This window comes from Protopterus annectens, chromosome 6.part0, assembly GCF_019279795.1.
Source record: "Protopterus annectens isolate FY-2018-M chromosome 6.part0, PAN1.0, whole genome shotgun sequence".
In the NCBI taxonomy this organism is placed as follows: domain Eukaryota; kingdom Metazoa; phylum Chordata; order Ceratodontiformes; family Protopteridae; genus Protopterus; species Protopterus annectens.
The window spans coordinates 1515647658-1515672146 of NC_056737.1; the positions used below are offsets into that span (position 1 = coordinate 1515647658).

General features: G+C 39.2%; 1 protein-coding gene across 1 annotated transcript in view; it reads right to left on the minus strand.

Annotated features, from left to right (window-relative positions):
• The window catches only part of CCDC93 (coiled-coil domain containing 93), a gene marked incomplete in the record, with an annotated part of 1282969 nt that overhangs the window by 324235 nt on the left and 934245 nt on the right, over positions 1 to 24489 (minus strand). Inside the window, 1 exon segment of the mRNA XM_044074979.1 lies at positions 20559 to 20667. Within this exon segment, the coding sequence (XP_043930914.1) occupies positions 20559 to 20667 (109 nt within the window).

Consider the following 24489-nt stretch of genomic DNA (forward strand, 5'->3'; position numbering starts at 1 on the left):
ATGAACATTTGTCCGTGAGCAGTGGTCCGAATTTTTGTGTGCTTTTTCTTGGTTCATCGGACCCTGGTTGGGTGCATTGTTTTCAACTTGTGTTGCTTGAGTTGTAGTGCAGGTGTTAACCTTCTCCTCTTGACTGTCTAGCACAATTTTGGGTGGAGAGAGCTTTGCTTCCAGTTTGGCTGTGTAAGTGCATCTCTCACAGGTTGTAGTGTTGGATGGTAGGAGGAGAGGGTTGTCTGTGTACATGAGGCAATTGTTGCATTGCCCCAGTATGTCCAGATTCCCAGGTGGACAGGAGAAATCACCGGAAGCTGACCCTTGGACATGCCTGGTTTGGTGCTTTTTTTTTGTAAAGTACAAGAGCTGTTTTCCCTTACCTTAGCAAGATACTTTGCAATTATAGGCTGTTTAGCGCCTGTGATTAATTTCTCCTTATTAACAAGGAGAGTTGAGTGCTTGTATCAGTTTAAGACTTTCTAGTGCTTTCCAGCAGGTTTTAAAGCAAGTGCTAGTTGCAGGGATGCTTAAAGGTAAGATGAAAAAAAATGGTTTATCCTAAACACTGCAGTGTGCACTAGAGGAGTTATATGTGAAAGTAGGTAACTTAAGTTTTACCTGTCTAAAAAATTAAGTTTTAGTGGAGAGTCACTATTTTTAAAACAGCAAAATAGATTAAAAGGGGGTGGTCACTTTTGTATTCTGGTACTATGGAATACAGTAGGATGGCCAATAAATTTAAATAGTTGAAGGGGAGTGGTTTCACAAACTGATAATTTTGTTTACACTCACACAAGCCAGTAAAAACAGAGAGGAAATGAGATATTTGGTCAAATTAACATAAGGGGAAGACAACTAGAAAGACAGTGGTATTTAAGAACACTACACTAACCGGATGGGAAAAAACGTTTGCCTGACTCACAAGAGACAGAGCTGAGGTCTCTTTTCAAGTTTTAATATGCAGTTAAAAGCAGAATACAAGTAAACACAAGGTAAATAAACTTGGACACGTTTCAAATTAATTCCTGCATGGAGCTGTTAGCACAAATCAGAAACAAATTTCTGGGCAATCAATATTGTGTTTTTATCACCTGACTGAGGAAACATCAGGAGATTCAAAATTGTGACTGGATAGTTAAGTCTACTATTTTTACAAGTGGACCAAGTTGGAACAGAGATTCCAAGCAGGAAATAGTGTTTATTTAACATACAGGGGTATCAGGTAGGCAAATCAAGCTCTTTGTTGACCTCCCAAAAAAGAGGAAGCTTTCAAAATAAGGGAAGTTAATGTTAGAAATTAAGTTCCAAGAATAATTCCCCACTGGCAAGCTTAGTAAAATTTATAAAATCCTGAATGAAATTTGAGAACCCTTGTTAGAGAATATTGGGCAAATCTGCTATGAAGATGTTGGGAAAGATCTTGACAAAAGATCAATTATGGTTATTGTACTCATTATTGACATATGCCATGTGATTCCTCAAATTCAGAATATTCCCACAGAAATGTCTCTATAAATATTTTATGTATGCCAAGCAAAATCTAGTGCCAGGTGAAAGCTGGGAGTGTTCAGCCAGGTATTTGAGCCTGTGGAAGCATACGTTTTGGGAATGTGCCATGTTATGGGAGTTTAAGGAATGGACTAAGGGGTAATAAAGTATATGGCCTGGAAAAATCAAGTTGTCTCAAACCAAATTCATGCCAAAGGTTCTAGAGAAAGGTTGTTGGAGTAAAAGTGAGATAGCTTTGCTATACATGACTACTGCTCCACACCAAAAGGAAGTGAAACATGACCGGTCCCCCCAAACCCCAACTTTGACATGCTCACAGCCTTGAGACAAATTCTGTCTGATTCAGAAGCTATCTTAGTAAAGGAGGGAGACAAGCACTGGTGTACTGACAAAAATGGTTAACCTGCATGCAAAAGGTGGAATGTGGGAGGATTTCTGCTCTTATCTTTTCTTTATTAATATTTTTTCTTTTTTTTTCTTTTTTTAAACTTGATCACACACACTCGCTGATAATTTTTGATAAGTGGACTGAATATGTTTAGTTTCATTTTTTTAATATAAGTGAAGTTTTAAAAATAGATGCATTTTACAGATCTCTTATGCCTTCGTATGTTCTTGTTTGTTGGCTGCATTTTTATATGTGGAACCATGTGACATTTAAGAATTTCAATTAAATCATGAGACAACAAAATTATTCTAAAATGAACACTTACAATATTAAAGAAGGTGGGAGAGAATCTGACATACTTTTAATATGGTGTTGGATGTGTACACAATGCAACTCCCCACTGGATGAACTACAATGAAAATTGTGGATGCATAGCGAAAAACTGTACCACGTATAGTTAATGATCCACTTTTACCAGGAAGCAAGTAATACATTCTCTGCTGTTCTGATATGACTACTGATGGCATCAATTTCCATTCTCTCATTGGGTAAGAAGTCACTGGTTAAATGGACTTGACCAATCCTGGTAGTATGACATATTCACAAAATGCTACCATACACAGTCAATTTGTGTCGCACCAGCAGAAGTGGAGATGATGACTCTCAAGAGCTACAGGAGATGCAAGATGGACTGGGAGCTACAAAACCATCCTGCAGCCAGCAAGCCAAATTCAAATTAGAGTGACCAGTATTATGTGCAGACACACAGCCGAGTTCTGCAAATGTGAAAAAGGGACTAAACTGGGGCAGTAGTACAGCAAAAAGTATATAATGGCACTGTGATACTATGCTTGGACTGAAGGTAAGCTTGAAATGAGTTCATTTAGAATGAGCAAGCATTTTAATCTGAAACACAGTGTGGAGAAAAAGAACAGCATTCTAAACATAATGTGCAAATACGCAACTGAAGGCAGCACCCTGTAAGCGAAATTACACATTTTTTTGTTTTTAGAAATTCAAACCAAATTACTCATAGTCTGCCTTTTTCAGAGCCAACGTGCACCAGAGATGACACAGGAAAGATGTGGGGGAAAAAAAGTAGATTAGCGTAGACAGGCTGATTTTTTAAATTGTATTTTAATGTTACTTAAGCAGAGTTCAGGAAAGCATAATTCATCGTTTCTCTTTGACTATACCAAGGTTCTGGATCATGGAGTCAAAGTTTTGAAAGAAAAGAAAGTCGTACTTCATAGACCCTACCTTCACATCTGTCAGCAACTATATTGGCTTTTGCGGACAGCAGCAAAGTAACAGAACAAATATCATGCCCTAATTATTCTTTCAATAACACCCTTTCCCAAAAACAATGAACTCAGATGTAAAGAATTTTATATATATGTGTATATATATATTTATATATATATATATATATATATATATATATATATATATATATATATATATATATATATCTATATATACACACACATACACACACACACACACACACACACACACACAAAACACAAGTGTGAGTGTATTTACATGCACGGCATTGAAAGAAATTCTATACCCAAATTAGACAGCTGTATAGAACTAGCAGTCCCACCATATCTAAATGAAATAGGAAATTTAAAAGCAAAACTACCCTGTTCATCCACCAACACAAACTATACAATAAAAAAATACATACAAAATAAAAATCCCTTTAACTATACAGCAGGTCAGAAGACCCTCGTATATTGGGGATAACCTCAGGAGATAAGACTAAAATCTTGAAACACATCATTAATTCTACTAAACCAGCCCATAAACTTAGGTTAGCATTCAAAATGAAAGACAATTACAAATCTTTGTATACAAATATTAGGAAACTAAGGAATAACACTAAACAGTGCTCTGAACTTATTCATAATGTCACCATCTCCTCTGATCCAGCAGATACTGACAATATACTAACAAATTAATTGCAAGTTTTATTCCACAGATGAAACAGATGTACCGAACATGCTCTGCAACACAAAAAGAACTTCCCCCATCGGACCTGGCAATATATCTGTTTAATAAACAGCACTAAACAAGCCCTGACACACCCTGCCCTCAACCTTAAACTATTTAACCAAAGGTTAGCCACTGTCTTTATCCCAGAGTTTTGGCACGCAGCAATAGTGCACAAGGGTGGTCCCAACACGGACCACAAGAATTATAAGGCCCATCAACCTGAAAAGGCTTATTTGTACACCCATGAACATATTATAACTTACCTGATAAACTATGATATTAAAGAAAATCTCATCAGGTTACAACCACAGCAGCTTGGTTTTGTCAAGGAAAGATCCTGACTAATGAATCAGGTTAACATCTTCAAGAGGAGAACACAGGCTGTTGACAGCAGTCATATTATACATCCAGTAGGCTTCTGACACTATCCCTCATGCTACAATAGACAATAAGCTTAATGTATTACAAATGGATACCGATGTGGTAAGATGGACAGCAAACTAGCTGAAAGGCAGAAGGTGCATGTAGCAGGTGCCTCACCAAAGAATATAAAGGTGAGTAGTGGTGTCCCACAGGGCTCAGTGCTGGGATCTCTTTTGTTCAGCATTTACTTTTCTGATCTGAAGACCATGAACTAAGATATTTGGCTAACCAAGTTTTCAGACGACTGTAAACCGGGAGTCACTGTCATGTCCCCCTCTGATGCCAAAGTCCTTCAGCAAGAATCAACACTGGTAAATACCTGCTGTACTAAAAAAAAACAGCTCAAATTAAGTGTTGTAATGTCACAATGGTAAATAATCCTTTCCCCAACACAAAACACCAAAATTAAAGTTGTTAGAGATCTTGGAACTTGGGTTAATTCACCCCCTTTGATCATCATGTAATGCCACTAGTCAGAAAGTCCTTCTACTTAGTGCAGCTAATTACCAAAGATACATCTTCTAGATCTAAAGAGATCACTGTCCTCTTATATTCAGGATTTACTAGGCCAATTATTGACCACAATGCCTCGTTTGGGATTTTCCTCACTCTTCACTAAGCACTTCAAATAACTAGAAAGACCCCAGAGGTTCCCAAGATCATGAATAGCTTAAAAACCCAAAAGCTAGCAGAAAAGACTAGAAGCACTGTTGATTTTCTCAGTATCTTGTAGACCTACAAGGGGGGGGGGGGTCCATGCCATGCCTTCCATGCCATTATAGGATCCAGTGGTCCTGGACCTCCTTTCTCCACAAATCAAACAGTCCCAAAAATACCAGAACCAGGGATCTAACGTTTTAACAACAAATAAGCAAAACATGGTCAGAAGCTCATTATCCACCTGCCTTTCCCACCTCTGGAATCAACACCTGTTGCAAATCATACAGTGTGATACAGCATCCTCCTTCAAACAGGAACTGCATGACTGGGTGGTCGTTCACAAATTCTCCCATGGCATGATTGGCTAAGCCCTCCTTTAAAAAGGAGGTACAGTCTAAGGATGGATAATGGCAGGGTATAAATGGTCGCAAGACTCAGTTGCCTTGCATTTCCTATGATCAAAGTGGGAATTCTAGGATTTTGATGTTCTGACAAACGCGTCTGTGTGTATGACTGGTAGACACGTCTATGCAAGGGTGAGTTCTGGTTCAGCATATGTTTGCGTTTGTGCAGTTGAGAGTGGGTGACAGAAGTGCTTGTTTATTTGCATGGAGTATATTTTGTCAAGTGTGTGTGCATGTTTGGATGAGTGAAGCTTCTATGAAAGTGTGTGTCTGTGTGTGTATCTAAAAATTGATGATGAAAGCTGTATGTCAGTAGTCTTGAATTACAAGCTATGGTATCTTACTGGAGAATGACCTCAAACCACAGAATCTTGCTAGTTTGTTGTATTTGTATTGATTTTATTCTAGTCAGATAAGCTTTACCTATGTTAAGCCTGCACCCTTTAACAAGCATGTTAGTCACGTAAATAATTTAAGTTGCTGATTCTTTGGAATATATAACATTCCTCTGACATACTGATTAATTTCAGTGGACGCTTACCACGTGATGGTTTTACAGTTTGCTTAGCAGTATAAGTGCTCTGTTCTGTTAAGCTGCTTTATACAGTGTATTACTCTGGTGCTCTATCAGTATACTTCCTGCTAAACCTATTTTTGATCTTACATTCTTAAACTTTGTTACTTCCTCTCTCTCTACTCTTAGAATAGACAATCTTCTCTTGTTTGGCCTCACTGTGTCCATTCTTCCATCGTGGAATTAGCTAGCTACAAGTGTATTAACTTTATTGCCTCCATATAATATTTCAGTATAGTAATGTGTTTCTCTTTTTTATTTCCTTTTAGGGCCTGTGGATATTACATTGCTCCCTGTATCTTGAATAGCAGCAGCCCTGCCACAAGGCACACCTGTGAATGTTTTCATCGAGATTATCAGCAATGTGCAGTGCAAGCAAGTTTATCATGCACAGTCTTACTGTACATCAATTTTAATTAGTCAAATATGTGCCTGCCCTGGGCTGAAGTGTCTAACATTTTCCCCAAAGGAGTACTCCTTGTACTCTAAGGACCACTTACCAAATTGGACAGTGCCTTTTTTTCCCTTGACCCTTAGATTACACTGTGTAAGCCAGTTACTTCATACTTTTATCTTGTTCTTTGTCTGCATTGAGTAAATAAAAGAAAACTCGTTCTACTTTGTGCCTCCTTGCAAAATGATGCACACCAGCTATAAACTGTTCAATGTAATAAATGGCCCAAGTGTCTGTCATGTATCAAACTACACCATTATCAGAATAGACAGAGTCAACAATAAAGCTGGCAGCTTCACTATTTTCTACAAAAACACACTAGGTATATACCTTTTCCTCCACTTCCTGCCAACTTTATTTAACTCAGAAATCCTAACCCCGCTAAAAATAAACACTCAAGGCAATGTGTAAACATTCCAGCAGGTAATAATGCTAAAATGCTGGTATATATTCTCTGCTGCACCTCCTCAAAAATCCCTCATCATAAACCATAATATTGGGTGATTTTAATATAGACTGGCAAGCCATACAATCTGAAAATCCAGCCAATAAATATACATCTGAATAAATTCACCCAACATATAACCACACCAACTAGATATAGCAAAGCAATAACCAATCAACCCTCAACTGGACCCTAACATCCTTTCCAAATAAAATATCATCCCATGGAACTCTGTCAGACAGACTAAGTGCTCAATTACTAATCTGCACCATAAAGTACTGAAGCAAAAGCCCCAAGACATGTCATTACAGCCACATTACTACTTTTTCTGAAGACACTTTTATTAATACACTATGTACATCTCCTTAACTGGGAGTCACTAAAGACTCTCCCTATAGATGATGTCTCTGAGTTTAATAAAATCTTCCTAGATGTTCTAAACAGAAGTCTGGCAAAAAACAAACCACTTCTTTGCCAAACTGTTAAATGAACAGGTTGGCAATTAAATATTTTTTCACAAACATTAACACTAATCCACTCAATTATACCGTCCCCCAAAATGACGTACACACCTCCTCGCCCCATATTATTACTAATAATGCTGTAAATACAGCATGCCTTCTTTATACTTCTATGTCCAGAAGATTATTTAAATGTTTATCTTCTAAAAAAGTGGCTTGAAACACAGTTTTGCTTTGATATAAGAGTGTTCGCATGCATCCTTCTGCATGCAAACACTTCTTTTTATGTAAAAATAAAAGTTTGTTTTGTCACTTTATATATGATCTTTAAAGCATTGTCACTTCAGATTGATAAGGTAAACTAGAACCTCACTGATTTTCTGGTCTGAGTTCAGCAGTGGCATTTGTTTCTGCAAGTGAACGCCCAGGTACTCATGTAGACCATAACATAATTATCAGATACATAAACAAGAAAACTGCATATTAGGAGAAACAATGGCACTTACACTGCCATCCAAAAACACAGCACCTCTGCTAGGCATGCACTATGACCCACTTCTATACCCATCAGCCAGTAAATGTGAAAAATATTTAATTGCCATGATCCTTCCCGGCATGCTCATAAGTACAGGGGGAAAAATATCTCCCTAATAAAGAAACCAAAATAAACAGAATACACAGCTAACTACCAATCCTGGCCATTAAGAGAATAAATAGTTCATCTGTGTACTGCTTGACTAGGCTTAATGAAAGAGAAGCTGTCAACCTTGATATTAGTGAAGCAAACAACTTCAGAGACAGATTTTGAAGAAACGTCAATCTGCAACTATTCTGAATCTATGATTTATGAACTGCTGTTCCAAATAATGGATTTCAGAGCTGAACTTAAATTATGTTTTTATTTACACAGACTAAATAAGGCATGTAAAACATGCCATATTCAAGCAAGCATTTCTGACTGTATACTTAAAAGGCATGCGGTAAGAACTAAAGTGGAATAAAAAATGTTTCTTTTTATGGACAAGTAGTTTAGAAGAATAAATGATAGGAACACAAATAAGACAAAATACTCTTTCATAGGTTCATAGGTAGGTAGTAGGCTATTGGCCCTAGGGCCTATATAAGCCTAGCCAAAAAGGTACCCTGGCTTTTCTTTTGCCACCCAAGAAAATTATTTTCCTGTGCCCTGGTCGAGTAGAGCCACAGAGGTGATCCCGGGGTGAATTTCCTATTTCCCATCCAATCATCAAGATTTTTTCTTGAAGAGTGCTAATGAGGAGCTTTGTTTGACATGCATGGGTAGTTTGTTCCAGAGTATGGGAAGTCTCTGGGACAGGAATCTATCCCTCCAACATGTTCTGTTTATTGTGGTGACAAGGTTTAGGTCCCTACAGCGTGTAGCTCAGAGGGATTGGGATTTCTTTAAGTGGAGCATGTCCAACAACTCTGGGTTTCACATAGCTTTGTATGTTAGGCAGAGATCGCCTCTGAGTAGGCGATATGCAATGGAGTACAGCTTGAGTTTTCTGAGACGGCCATCTGTTTGAGGCCAGTAATCCTCTTTGTGAGGTATTTCTGCAGCTTTTCCAGTTGTTGTAGATGTCTTGTAAGGTACATACCAAAAGGGGTGCTGTACTCTATAATGTGTCTACTGAGTGACGATTAGAGGGGAACAATGACCTCTTTTTTCCTGGATGAGAAACCTTTTGTGATGAGGTGTGCCACGTAGAAGGATTTCCTGACTACTGTGGCAATGTGATTATCAAAGGAGAGACTACTGTCCACCTGTGCCCCTAGGTCTCTTATCACACTAAGTAGATTACCACCTTTGTGGTAGTTATGGGTACAGAGTTTTTACCAAAGGGGATGACAATGCACTTTTTGGCAATGAGTTGGAGGCCATGGCTTTGAAACCAGGCATCTGTCTCAGTGAGGCCCTTTTGTAGGATGTCCACATAGTTAGGAGTTTCAATTATGGCTCTTAGTTTGCAGTCATCTGCGAACTTTGTTAGCCTGTACTTCAGAGAAATAGATACCAAATAGGAGAGGACCTAGGACTGAACCCTGTGGTACTCCACTTGTCACTGGTCTGAAGTCGGATTTGGAGTCTGCTACTTTCACAGTGTGGGTTCTGTCAGCAATCCAGTTGGCAACCCATCTTGTGACATAGTGATTTATACCTACTTTAGTGAGTTTATCTATAATTCCAGAGTGGGGTATGGTGTCGAAAGCCTTGGCGAGATCTAGATAGGCTGTGTGAACCACCTTACTCTCGTCTACGGCTTTGCTGACTGCTTCAAAGAAGTCTATCAGGTTTAGGAGACATGATCTGCTTTTTACAAACCCAAACCTGGTGGGGTCCAGAGTTTGGAGATTATCAATGTCTTTGTTTCTAAGTTCCATGATGATACATTCCATGGCCTTGCAGACCAGGCTCGTCAGGCTAATGGGACAGTAGTTCCTGGGGTCCATGATGGCTCCCCCTTTGTGGAGTGGGATAACTGCCACTGTGCGCCATTCAGTGGGCACAAAGCCTGAGGTGAGGCTATGACTGAACATGGTGCTTAGGTGGGGTGCCAGTTCGTTCTGTAGTTCATGTAAAACGCAGCCTGGGATGTTGTTAGGTCCCATGGATGCTGTGTTCTTGGCTTTGGAGAGTGTGGTTTTTACCTGTGCAGCTGTGATTACAGGAACTTTGCATTCTTCCGGTATAGAGATGGGCCCTTTGGGGGGGGGGGGGTAAAGTTAGCACTGAACCTATCTACCAGGATGTTGGCAATATCAGTTGGTTCTGTATATTTAGTGCCATTGTGCTGTAACTCAGAGGAGATCTGAGTGTTGCCATTGAGAGTCTTAACGTAGCTATAGAATGCTTTGTCGTTGTCTTTAGAATCAGTGGTGATTTTGTTTTCGTAACTAGCTTTGGAAGATTTTATGAGGGATCTCAGCTTCTTATTGGGATTTTACTCTTTTTTGCAACAGTTTCTTTCTTCTGTTGTAGGGTTTGTTTATGGGAGAGGACCACCAGATTGGTTTCCTTTTTTTGGAGGATAGCATCTTGGTTCTGTTAGGGATAGCACAATCCATGCACTAGTGTAAGTGCTTATAAAGTGCATTTGTGTAGGATTCAGCAGTCGTACCTCTATTGTCCATCTGCATGGGTGTCGTGAAGTTTGACACTTCTGTTTTAAGAAGTGTGAAGTTGGCTTTGGAGAAATCTTTTATGGTGGTTTCCCTAATGGGGGGAGGGGGTGTGATGTGGATGTCGAGGGTGATTAGCTTGTGGTTGGATCTGACCAACGAAGAATGGACCTCTGGTGTGGAACACCGTTCGCCCATGTTGGTAATGACCAGGTCTAGGATATTGCTGCCCCTGGTGGGGGTGTGGATAAGTTATGTATATGTGTGTGAGTGTGTGTGTGCGTGCATTACAGTTATATTAAGGCAGATCTTCATGATTCATATCCATCCCCTTCAACTATGAGACAGGTTAGCTGCAGTCTGCAGACACCTGGTACCTTTAAAACTTACAAATGCCCTAAGAACTCGTGAACCAACTCAAACAAGTGCATCATACTTTGCATTCTTTGCAGCTCAGTTACACCCTAAACATGCATGAGGCCCTCCAACTAAATAAAGACCTCTGGCCCACTCTTCCAGTTCTCTGCACTAAGAAGAAATACAAAGGGGAAAGTGGCAGTGTTGCAGAACTGGGTGTATATGGATCATGAAGCTATAATGTTACAAATAAGTACGTCTGTATACTTTACACAATTCAGGAAGAACTCAATCACGGGACACAGTCCCCAGCTACAACCTCTTGTGAGGTATCAAGATAAAATACCACCATCCAGCTTTATAGTACCTTCCAAAAGTATGCAGTGAAGCTTATGTCACAGCCTGCACATATCACTGACTGAAGAAGTTTTATAAAAATGGTGTGATGTAACCACAGCTCAGGCAGATTATGTATTTTTGTTTATCTGGTAAGTTTTTGTTGTATTTGGCACAACGACCAGTTTGATAGCTACCTGGACAGAATGGCCTATGAAGCCTTTTGCCCCAGTTTATTTAAGAAAAAAACTCCTGATGGTCTTTCCTTAACTTTTTTGTTCTGTCTGGATAAACATCATAACTGTTAAGGGACACTTAATGCAAACAAATACTCTTCCATGTTTGAATACTGAGAAAAGAAAATGGGTAAGTTTAATATTTGATTAAGGTTAAGCTTAGCTGTCAACGTCTGCATAACATCTGGATTTGTTTGTATAGAGCCCTATCCTTGTGAAACACAATGTATGAGTTTTGAAGACAAGGCCAAAAGTTCAGAAATTCTGGCAGATGTCACTCTCACCAAAAATAATTGCCTTCCATGATACAAATTAGAGATTTACTGTAGGTGCTGGTTTGAATGGCAATAAAGTCAATATTTCCAACATAAAATTAAAATTCCAAGGTCTCCCTAACAGGAAGTTGAAGCCCTCCTTCAAGAATGTCTTGCACACTTTTAAGAAAGCTAAGAAGGATGTCATACCTTGACAGATTACAGATATGTATAGTAAATGAACCTTAGCTGCAGAGAAACTATATTCTTTGTCAAAAATGTCAGCTGAAAACTGTGCAACTGTTGGAAATGGAGAAAAGTATGGGCCTAAATCTTGCTCTACTGTGTCCGTGGAATGCTTACTCTACTTGTTTTTGTATATTTTCTCAGTAGTGTTTTGAGATGCCACAATGGCCTGGACTACTAATGAAGGGAATAATTCATTATTGGTCATTAATGGAAACGGAGACACTGTGGTTAGTTTGGAAGTAATATAGAGTCAGGTGAGATAGAGAAATGTTAGATCTCACAAAGGTCTACTAACAGGCAAGACAACAGTTGATGGAACCATGCTAATCTGGGCCAAAACTGAGCTAAAATGATGACTTTGGCCTTGTGCAGTGTTGTTTTCTTTACTTTTGTTTTAATGAGTGGAAACAGGGGAAAGGCATAAAAAAGATCCTGGAGGCCACTGGTGAACCACAGGTGTCTGGTGTGTGTCTTGTCTCTGTGAAGGAATCAGGGAGAAATAGGTGCTGAACTTGGCAATGGTCTGGGATACAAACTGGTGGTAGCAAGGCCTTCCCCAGCAGTAGAATACAGTGTTCACTGCTGACTGCTTGAGGGACCATGTGAAACATTAGCAAGCATCAACTGAGCTTGTCCACTAGAAGCCTGGTTTGTCTGTGAATACGCATTGTGATGAGAAAGTGATGCATCATCCTGGTCCTTTCCTATAATCTCATCAATAACTGACAGAGGGGACAGAAATGAGTTCTGCCATGTTTATATTCAACCAAACCACTTTCATGTTATCAGAGTGCATGGAAATTGCACCCTGAGGGAGAGAGTCCTGTAATCTGCAATGCTAAGAGGACTGCTTTTATTTCCAGGACACTGATCTGCAGAATAGGCCTCTTGTTACTGTGTCCCTTGGACTGTGTGTGCCTGAACAATGCCCCAACTGAGGAGAGATGCATTTGTGGTGACAGTCAGAGTAGTGGTAGGGATGGACAAATGGACAGCCCTACGAAATGTCTTGCTGAAGCCACCAAAGACCATGCTGCTCACAAACTTCTTTTAAACAAATGCAACAGACAACAGATCTGATTTCTGGTTCCACTGGATGTTGAGCATCCAATGAAGTAGTGCTGACCTGTATGTTGCAAACCTAACACTGAGACATTACAGGGTTGAGGGCTTTTGGGATGTTAAGAGAATGCAAATGACTTAGTGAAGTTTGATCATTCTGTCTGTTGTTAAAATGATCATGTAGAGTCTGATATCAAGATGGCAACATATGAACTTCTGTGCTTCAGACAGCTCCAGCTGGTATTCATGGATATATTCAAAGTCATGACCATCTGTTGTGTGCTGATGCTTTCTCTGATGAATAAGTCACTGTAGCAGCTGCAAAATGTCATCTAGATACAAGACAGACACAAAATCCCTTTAGCCTGATATGACAGATACATCTGCTATGCATTTGCTGAATACTGAGGGCTGTGGTAAAACCAAACGGAGGGGCTGAGAACTGAAATCAACTGTCTCTAAACTTTTAGAGCAGGAATTCAACAGAATCCTGGAGATCTGATGCACATCAAGTCTCTCTTCATCAGTCATGGAAGGATCAACTGAGGCATGACAAAACAAAGCTTTGTCTTTCTTAAGCACTAATTTAGGCTCCTTAGATCTAGTATAAGCCAAGGTTTTTAATCTTCTTGGATATCAAAAAGGACCTTGAATAATTGTTGGATCCTTTATGGGCTGGTGGGATGTCCTGGATGAGTACTTTTAACACAAGGCTTGTTACTTGTAATTCAGGTGATTGTTTTTGATGGGGTGATATGCCTGGAACAGAAGAGGCTGGTCATGGAGGGGCTATAAAGGGAACTGTGTAGCCAATGGATTCTATCTCACTGATCCATGTCCCCTGGATGATGGGCAACCGTACCAGATGGAGCAGGGAGAACCAACCCTCAAGTCTCTTTGGAAAGAGGGTGATGGAATCCCTGGCTTTGTACACTAACTCTGCCTCTAGGATAGTGTCCATTGTGGAAACCACTATGGACACATTGGTGCTTATTAGGATACTGTTTGAAGGACAGATAGTGACTCTTCAAATTATAGGCTTTGGACTCTCCTGTAGTTATGTAAAAGCATTCCCTGAGGAGATACAACGTTTATTCCAACAATAGCAGGTGCTCTACCCTCCTGCTCACTTTTTTTTGCAGTTTTTCATTCATGTGAAACCCAAACAAGGAAGGTTCAGATATCCAGAAAATTAATGTCTGAGGCAAGTAGGCCAGCGTGATGCTTGACCCAGCTGCTCTGGCTGCTCCACATACTATAATATGCAGCAGCCATGTGGAGAGGTTGTTCATACTAGAAGAAGTTGCTATTTAGGAACTAATTTTCCTCTAAGAGATTCTCATGTGACAACTTGTTCAGTGTCTCAAATGTTTTCTTCGCTAGAGCATGCTGAAATTTTACCAAGTTTGTCAGATAATTCAAGTCCCTGACTGAAAAGCTGCCTGAGGAGTACACATGCTTCCATAAGTGGGACCAGGTGCCTTGAACTCCCAGACAGGTACTGGATCATGGGTCTGTCCTCCAAGGGCTCTTTCCCAAGGGTTGCAGCCACTAAAACTGAATTGTCTACAGGATTTTTACTCCAACATTTACAACTGGGGGTGTCCACAGGATCTACCTCATATGGATATATTTCCCCATATCTGTCTTTTGCTAAATTCACTGCATTATCAGCAGAATCAGGTCATCTACAGTGGAAACTATGCCAGGAAGTCAGGGATGAAGCAAAAAGCCTCATGCAAGATTTCCGCAACCCCATCTTGACAGCTGGCCATTACTCCCTTTGCTGTCTCACTAATTCCAATGTTTCCCAAATTTGAGGTCACTGGGGAATAGTGGGGAACACTCCTCTTCTTGGCCAATACCTGGGGTGCAGAACTTCTTAAATTTGTTCTTCCTGAGGATTATCATGGGAAATGATCAAAATGTGAGGAAAAGAAAGAATTTTCAACAAAAAACTAAGATCTGTCCCCCGAGTCAACATTCTGTACTCTTGCACCTAAAGAAAGAATATGATGGGGCCAAAGCAATAGACAGTGGGTCAAATCAACGTTTGCGCTTGTTTTGGTATTTGCCCCTGATCCTGTCCCACTGGCACAGTTATCCTTGGTAATGAGGAAAGTACCAAATCTCAGGTGAGTACCAAAGTACTCAATGCTGAAGGGGCTATTCTGGTTCCAAGCACTGAGGACATGGTCAGCGTCATGGCAAGTTTCAGTGCTGAGACCGCCACTGCCAACACTTTTGAACTGATGGTCCCAAGGGAATCAGAGTCAATACCAGGGCCAGCATGTTGATGTTCATGCCCAATGCCTTAATATCCTTTAGCAACAAAAAGCTCAGAGCCAAGATTACAGATGCAGAAGGAGTACTATTACTGATCTGGAAATCACTGGTAGAACCAACATCTCAGAAATGCACTGCACCAGGCTACGGCCTGTGGAAGAAGCAGAATTTTAAGGAATGGAATGTTCTTTGCCACGCTAGAGACTGAAGGGGGAAGAGAGGACATTTACTTCAACAGGAGACTTCATCAGTGCCGGTATCTGTTGTTCTGAGTCATAATGAAAAGAGGGACTGCAAAAAGATCTGGATGAATGTATAAGCATCACCCAAGAAGGTATCAATTCAATATAAAGTGACAGCTATTTTTCTGAAGAGAAGATGCAGACCCTTTCCTTATCAGGAAGGTAAGGTACAATTTAAACCTCAAGTCTGGATACCCTGTTGGTCTCTAAAGGTAAAAGATTTCCAAATCAATTTATTTTTCCTCTTTAACATATGGACCCAGACTTTCTGCTAATGCCCCAACTCAGGCATGCAACACAAATTGTGTACAGATCCTGAAGGAGAATTGTATGCCCATACTATTAACATCTTATTGTTTAAACAATATTCTTACTTATAAGAATATACAAATAGAATTACTAAAAATTTAACACACTGGGTTTATTTTCTTGTATAATATACTTCTATAATATGTATTTGTCTTTGTATATCTACTTCAATTTGTATTATGTAAAAACTTTCTTGACTTTCAAACTTAAGCAGATGTTATGTAAACATTTCCGTGACTGTATGGAGCTTTTCTCCCCAGGCCTCCACTGAAAATGGATTGTTGGGCCCAGTGGACTTTCTCGGTCAATAAATAAATAAATAAATCTTATAAAACTTGACATGATACCATACTGACTAATAATAAAAAAAGAACAAGCACCAGTTCAAGAAAACAGTAACAGACAAGAATGACTAAACCCCCAAATCCACTCAACAAGCCCGTCTACAACAAACTACAATAAAATACGAAATGGTTACTAGTCAGTGAGGATTGGACTAAACCAAAGGATAAGTAGAAAGGCTAGAGAATGATTGCTATTAAAAACATTCTAAGTGGAAAATACCTGACCTAAACTTTGATATTTCAATGGAAAAACTTTTCTTAAGGGGGGAGGGGAGGAACGTCCAAGACATCAAAAAGGACATCTCACTGCTGCACCCAAATGTAGCAAATAAGACCAGATGACAAGGGCAGTATGGTACATTACACGACTTAAGGAGACTGGTTAGTGCCTGGGACAATCTTAAAGGTGCTGAGCAACTGCTACGAGTGGCTAACTAGTCTTGTGGCTGCAGTAAACAGAATGGAATGCGCGAGATCAGCTATATTAACCTTCTAAAATTAATGTATTACATTCTACAAAAGTAAAAATATGAACTGAACACTTCTTTCAAATACAATGTTTTACAAAAGAAAGCCAATAAAAAGAAACAGCACAACTGTAACTGGGGAAACTGATCATTTTTAAAATCAGGTACACTTATAATACAAACTCAGCTAAATAAAGGTACAGATGACTAATGCCATGAGAACAGCTCTACCTGTCATATAAAGAACGGGCACAAAGACCAGTAAAGGGCTGTAGTTCACAGCTACTGAAACTGAGCTCTAAAATAAGAGAACTGGAAGGGGGGGGGGTTAACCACACTATCCAACTGTATAATTCACAGTGGGCTGTGTTTATGTTAGGTACAACTACACAGTGGTTATCAGAAAGGTTTGACTTACAAATAAACAAGGTCAGTAAACAGTAATGACGAATAAGACATCTTAAGAAACTAACACAATGCACGGGCAACAATACTCTTCTAGTCTTCCAATATACCACAACAGTTGTTCCCACAATAAGCGTCCAAGCTGTTATTAAAAATATCTAAACTAGTACTTGCCTTAATGTAATTTGGTAGTCTATTCTATGCGTCAGCTACTCTCTCACAGAACCAATTAGTACATTTCTCATTCCTACAGAATATTCTACATAGGTTGTCTGATGATTCTCTCTATGTTTTGATAACCCCAAACATTCTCATAGGTAGTTGCCTCTATATGCCCTATATACCTGAATAAGGTGTCATCTGACACATCTATATGAAACACTGTACAAGTTCAGATATTTAGTCTTTCAAAATAACTTATATTTTCACATCCATGGATACCCTTGGTATATTTCCAGTTTACTCATGCTTATTTTCTTATAGGGTTTCCGTATTGTTATTCCATACTCAGGTTTGGGTCTAATGTAACTAACAAACAATAACTTCATCATTTCTGATTTCCTAGACTTTATAAATCTTTTTATACAACCTACAATTCTATAACCAATATTAACCATGATTAGAAAAGCTCAGAGCTGGATCTACCCATATATACCCAGGTCCACAAACTAATCTACATTTTCAATCACTGTGTGCTGTATTAAATATTCAACTTTCACTTTATGTCTCCAAATCTCATATGCTTAGTTTTTGATGTATTTATCAACATATTATTCTCCTGTGCCCAAATGGTCAGTTTAGTCAAGTTCCTAATGAGTCTTCGCCATTTAAAACAAAATGGAAATATTTAAAAAGATAATAATAATAATAAAAAAAAAACATCTAAATGGTACTCTTACAGCTATCTGTTTTTTTTTTTTTTTTTTTTTTTTTTTGCAAGACATACGCAAAATAATTACAAAGGCTTCAAATAAAGAGAATTCTCTTATGTCCACTCTTGTAGCACAGTAAGTATGGCACAAGTAGAGATCAAATGGAATTTACCTGTCTCCCAAGCAAATACCCTGGCACTGTCTGCAACTTCTAGGTGTGTTCACCACTAATAGTTCCTTTTCTGATGCCCTCATTCACAACCCTCCCCCCAACAATAATTCATAACAGGATTGTTGCAGCCAAAGTTCTTTATATTACCTTGCACGTGTCTGTAATAATAATCAAATGCCACTTTTCTACATACATGTTTAGACTAAGATTCTTCATAGACTCTTCCACCGTGCGTGCATCCATCTTTGTACCATCAGCAAAAGGACTGATCTATAGGTTGGTACTAGGCTATCGGCCCTAGGGCCTATACAAACCTAGCCATAACAATTCCCTGGCTATTTCTTCCCACACTATTTACTTCCCTGGACCCTGTTGCTCTTTTAACTCAGATATATTTGACAGGAACACAGTGAAGGACATTGACCCCTAAAGTACTGCATTACTCAGTAGCCTTATTCCTGATACTATACTAAGCCATAAGAAATTACAATGTAATATTTCAGTGTGCTTGTAGCAGTAGACATGAGACATCCAGCTGTATACAGGATCAAAAACTCTAAACGCATCGAGCTTAATATGAATGTTCTTAGAATAATTAATGGTGGTGCCTACATCCAACTGTGTATGGGATCACACACTCTATTCACATTGCACTTTTCAGAAGTACTTTTAAAATGAATTGCATTAACCTGTTTCCAATCAAATGAAGTGAATTCCATAACCCAGGACATCTGATGTTAAAATAATTATTTTTAAGGTTTGTATTTCATTGCTGAATTTCCAGCAGATATTATTTTGAATAGACTATGGGTTAATTAAGAAGGTAATACTTACTTGTGCTTACTAATGAGCCATTTTTGAAACATCTGAAGACCATAATCTTGTCTCCATGGAACAATCTGCATGCAACTGTGTGCAATTTAAGTTTATTTAATATTTCCAATATGCCAGATCATGACAACCTGTAGTTCCTTTAGTATTACATTTCTAGATCATTTCCAGCTTTTGTATTTGCTGAGGCCTATAAAAAATAAAGTGATGACTCATTCTATAGCAGTTCTTACCACGGTTTTAGAAACTAGTTGAACAGAATCTCAGGGCATCTAGAAAAAAAAATATTCTAAAATACCCTTAACAGTCAAGTAATGTTTTGATCATACATGTGATGCAAAACAGTGACATTTAGCCAACACTAAAGAACATTTTATAGTATGAGTTGTTGCAGTTCCATATCTCACCTATTGTATCTTAACCTGTAGTACCTACAACTCTTACATGCTTTTTCTTCCTGTTAATTAGTAAAATATATTTCACGTGGCTTTGCTATATCCATCATAAAAACAGTTTCCTTATGTTGATGTCAGTTAACCCTTAGCTGTTGTGATGTCATTGAAGGCATAGTGTGAGGATGCAGCCAAACACTAACGGTTGCATCACCACATATGCTTGAGGTCATATGTGACATCACTGCCACTGCTTAATAAAATGTAAAAAAAAATGGCCCAAATAATGAATGATATGGGGGAATGCATATACGAACTGCAGCCGTACCCTAACAGGTCAAAAATGTAACCTTTAAGAGCCTGCTGTAAATTCATTTTTCACAAGGAAAGCGGGTTCTAGTCTGTGGGTTTTCAAGAAACCTCTATAGAAAGTTCATTCCTTTCCAACATCAGAACTGACATCACTACAGAACCCTCTCATGCCTTTAGTTCACTTATGGCATATAAACAACCATCACTGTAAGCCACTTCTACGATCTTTCTCCCATATGCAACATAACATGAGTCACAGGTGCACACTGTGAATTTAGATTTTTAAAACAGCCATGATTTAAAACAATCTTAATGTTGATTCTCAATGTAAAAATAATATTTTTGTTTTTTTATGCTAGCAAAAAAAGTTAAATAAGTATACAATTTAACAAAGCTAAACTATCAAACAGTGCAATATATTGTGTAATGAACACCTTGCCGTTAGGCAGGAGTACTGGTTTAAAGGAGGCAGCCAATATATATTAAAGAGAAAAATATTAAATATTAAATAACACACTACAGCTCTAAGTAAGATAAATGAGCTGACTTGTGTCTGTAAAACTGCATACTGTTTCACAGATTAAGGCTCCCAGTCAATAAAACCAGTTACAGCAATGCATGAAGATTTCACTGTTCATTCTATTTGAAAAATTAGGAATAAATACACTCATTTAAGCAAAATGCCTGTGTGGATTATAAAAGCAATCATGTGGTATTTGTTTTTCCAGGAGCATTTTGCTTTAGCCAAAAAGTGCATTTTATATGCTTCACTGAAAATATTTAGCTATGTTTCAAAAAAGTTATGGTTTCACAAACACATCTCAGGACCGACTTTTTACTAGTCGTGCCAATTTAACTCATTTTTTTCAGAGCTCACTTAATTCAAAACCTTGTGCATTTCATAAATGACCAACTTTAAAAAGTCCATAAGTAAACAAAGAATATGCTGAAGCAAGGAAATTGTCTTTTACAAACCTTGACCGTACAGTTCAATAAACCTCTTCTGATACTGTGTTAACTCAGCCCTGCTAGGTACTTCATCAATCCTCCTCTGCAAAATGGCAATTTCTCTATTCTTTCGAGCCTGAGGAAAAACAAATGCAATCTAAGAACTTACTTCTGGTGACTTTTAAAAGCAAATGGCAAGTTTTTCATTGTAAAGATGCTGTATTTAACTAAAGGAGGTACACTTCAATAATACATACATAAACTAAATGTCAAACAGGAACTTTTGGATTAGCAATGATATTATTTGCACAAAAAAAGTAACATGTAAATGAAGAAAACAAATATATTCTGTTCTTTTTTTTATTCTTTTTAAGTAGTCCACACATTTCAATGGACTATAGTAAATACACACATTATTAACTGCAGTACAGATGTAATTCTCCAAGCTAGTTTTCTAACTCTAGTTCTGTGGTAAATTGGGATGGTTTAAACTGAGGTATTTATGACAATTTTGTTTTTATTTTTCTGTAGAATAGCTTAGGTTAGTGTTAGATTAGTTGTGCACTGTTTTGTTTTAATAAGGGTATTATTATGGGATGGATTCACGAAACCTCCGTGTAAGACTTAATATGTCTTACTCGAAGGCTGCAGTTGAACGGTATGACGTCAGCATGCCATGCATATTCATGAGGGCATGCTGAATCATACCCTAGGCTAACATGGTCCATGTAGGAAAGTAGGGGGCGTGTCCGAATGCCGAGTACTGCAAAGGGACACGCCCCCAGAAGAGTCAGAGGCCTGAAAGTAAACACCCACGAGCGAGTCCTTAGAAATGTCAAGGAACACACCACACATCCCCACAGACTAAACCCTACTGAAAAATGTGTAAAACGTAAAAATAGCAGTTTCATTTTTTTTTTTATAATTTCAAAAATGTTTGCCCGCATTTGCGCTCGTTTGCGCGGGTATGCCCTTCGCTCAGCCACAGTTAGCAGACATTGAAAAGCATATAAGATCTACATATGCAAATTAAGCCAAGTAGCAATAGCGTAGCGGTAGAGACGTTGGCCAAAGAGGAAGTAGTCATGGTTCGAGCCCCCACAACATCATTCACCATTTTTATTTAAATAAGTATGAAACAATCCCCTGACATATATATATATATATATATATATATATATATATATATATATATATATATATATATATATAAACTATAATTTAAGTAAAATGTAATGAAATGGGCCATGTATTTGTGAAGAAATCCGACAGAATAATTTATAAAAAAAGGATTATAATTGCCCATAGCTGAGCAACGCTTTAGCAAGCTGCATATGAGTGCCCGTAGGTGAGCAGTGCTTTAACAAGCTGCATACGAGTGCCCGGAGGTGAGCAGCGCTTTAACAAGCTTAATATGAGTGCCCGTAGTTCAGCAGTGCTTCACCCAGCGTAATATGAGTGCTCATAGCTAAATAACACGTTACCCAGCGTAAGCCGTTTGCGCAGAGCTGCGCAGCGTGCCAACCAGCTTACCTGCGGGCAACATTGGGCAAGCTGTATCAAAGCCACCTTTACACAGACACACCTCCTAGCCTGTCTAGACAGTAGTAAAATAAAAAATGCAATGCCAAGGGTCGAACCCAGGATACTGTGCACCATAGTCAACGTACTGAACCACTAAGCCATGACAGTTGTACTGAGAAATACAGTATTAGCATATATATAGGAATGAATGAAAATAGAACCATGACAAAGCAGGTTTGCTTTAAGCTGATAAATATCCAAAATAGCCAATCAGAGATAAGTGCAGGAAAACCGGCATATATAAGCCCCATAGGTGGGAATACACACCATAACTGATTGTGGTACCCATTTGCAGTCAGGATGGCAGGTGCAGGAGAGGGAAATCGCTTTAGAGCACAAAGGTGGGGTGTTGAGGAGTCAAAATATATGGTTTGGCTCCTAGTCCATGATCATGAAGCACAACTCATGCAGGGCCAGGTTCAATGGAGAGCGTACAAGGCAGGGGCGTGGAACCGGTTGACACATGATCTCACCAGTGCCACAGGCATTCCGAGGACTGGTGAACAGGTCCGTCACCACCATGCAGACCTGAAGCGACATAAGGAGGACCAACTGAACCGTTGGATCCAGGAGGCCCGCCAAATGCCCAATGCCCCACTACTGAGTAAGTATCCATGTAATTACATATGTAAGAAATGCTATCCTAGCCTATAGTATGGAGAGGCATGTTCCAATATTCCTTCATTTATATTACAGCTGCAGGTGTCCGTTCCGCGAATCAGCGAGCCTGTGCTGATAGGCTGCTGAGGTTGTGCCACCAGGCAGGTTAGTAATTATTTAGCTGGTATTGTTATAGAATATAAGTGAGACAGATTGTAAAAGAGTTCATTGTTGTAACTCAGTAATAAAGGTGAAATAAGCCTAGAATAAAGATTCTGCTAGTATTGTAAGATTAGATAAGTGATGCAGCCTGGAAAAGAGTGTATTGCAATCCAGTAATAAAGATTAAACAAGTCTCAAATAGAGTTTCCACCTGTATTGTAATATCAGATAACTGCTTCAGCCTGAAAATGAGTGGTAATCAATCAACAAAGGATAGACAAGTGTCGAATACATCCTTGTAAATTCTGCCATATGAAATAAGTGAGTCAGCTGGAAAGGATTGTTGTAACCCAGTAATAAATGTTAATAAAGCCTAGAATTAAGTACCATTCTGAAATGTAAATATAAAATAAGTGAGAGAGTGTGAGAAAGACAGTTTGAAGCTACCAAGAAAGCTGTAATAAGTCTGGAATAAAGGTATACTGCAGTCACTACATAATATGAAATGAATGAGACAGCCACAACCAAAGAGTGTAATGTCTTAAATAAAGTACAGAACCTGGACTGTGTCCGTCCCACAATTTGGATATGTTGCTGTACCCTTGCATTATGGAGATAGTATGGTTGTATGAAATGCTGAACATCCACAGTTGTCTAGACCCATATAAATCAAATGTAGCAGGATGCTGTACCTGAACACAGCCAGATATGAACATATATGAATAAAAATGGAATGTATATTAATGTAGCAGTAACATCCCCATCACCAACATTCCTAAGGTTACATACAGGAAACTGTACTAATACATGTAGGGGATATATATCTGCATCTACTAGGAATGTACAGTATATGTATAGGTAGTGTAAGTTGTTAATGTAATATTTCTCCACCCTACCCTATTTTCACAAATTATGCCATTCCACACCAAACTGGGTATGTGTATTCACAATTAATTCCCATGGACATTTGTCCTGTTGGTTCATACATATCTGCATGTACGTTGATGCATGTGCCCTGTTCACATATCCAAACCTGATGGCCTGTTGCCACCAATCAACCCTGCATGCTGTTGGAATGTGCACTGTTGTTCTAAATATGCATGTGTTATGCTTGCTGCTCAATGTTCAGAATTCATGGGTGTTTGGTTAATGGGAATACTGATGCATGCTGTTACAACTAATTTTGAATGGTGTTGTTTGTTACTAACCCAAAATGCCATAAAATACTGCTAAACATAGGACAACAGGGAAGGCGGGTTCCAGCGGACCCACCTCTCCCACCTCAGCTGGCGAGTGCACCTGGCACCAGTGCCCAGGCCAGGACCTCCTCCTCCGGTGGCCCTGTGCCACCTTCAGGTGGAAGCGCTGCAGGGGATGGGGCTCATCCCCCTCTGCAAGCGTGGCCGGAGGAGAGCCTCCACTCACCCTCCATAGGGTCCGGTCTGTGGTGCGTAGTGAGATCAGGCGTTCTGTGACTGATCCCCTATGCCAGCTCGAGGCGAGAGTGGCGCAACTCATGGGTGTGCCTGCCCATCCTATCCAGCCCCCAGCACAGCCCCGGCCTGGGCTGTGAAGGCGCAGTGGTAACTGCCCATGGGTGGGGATCTCAGTT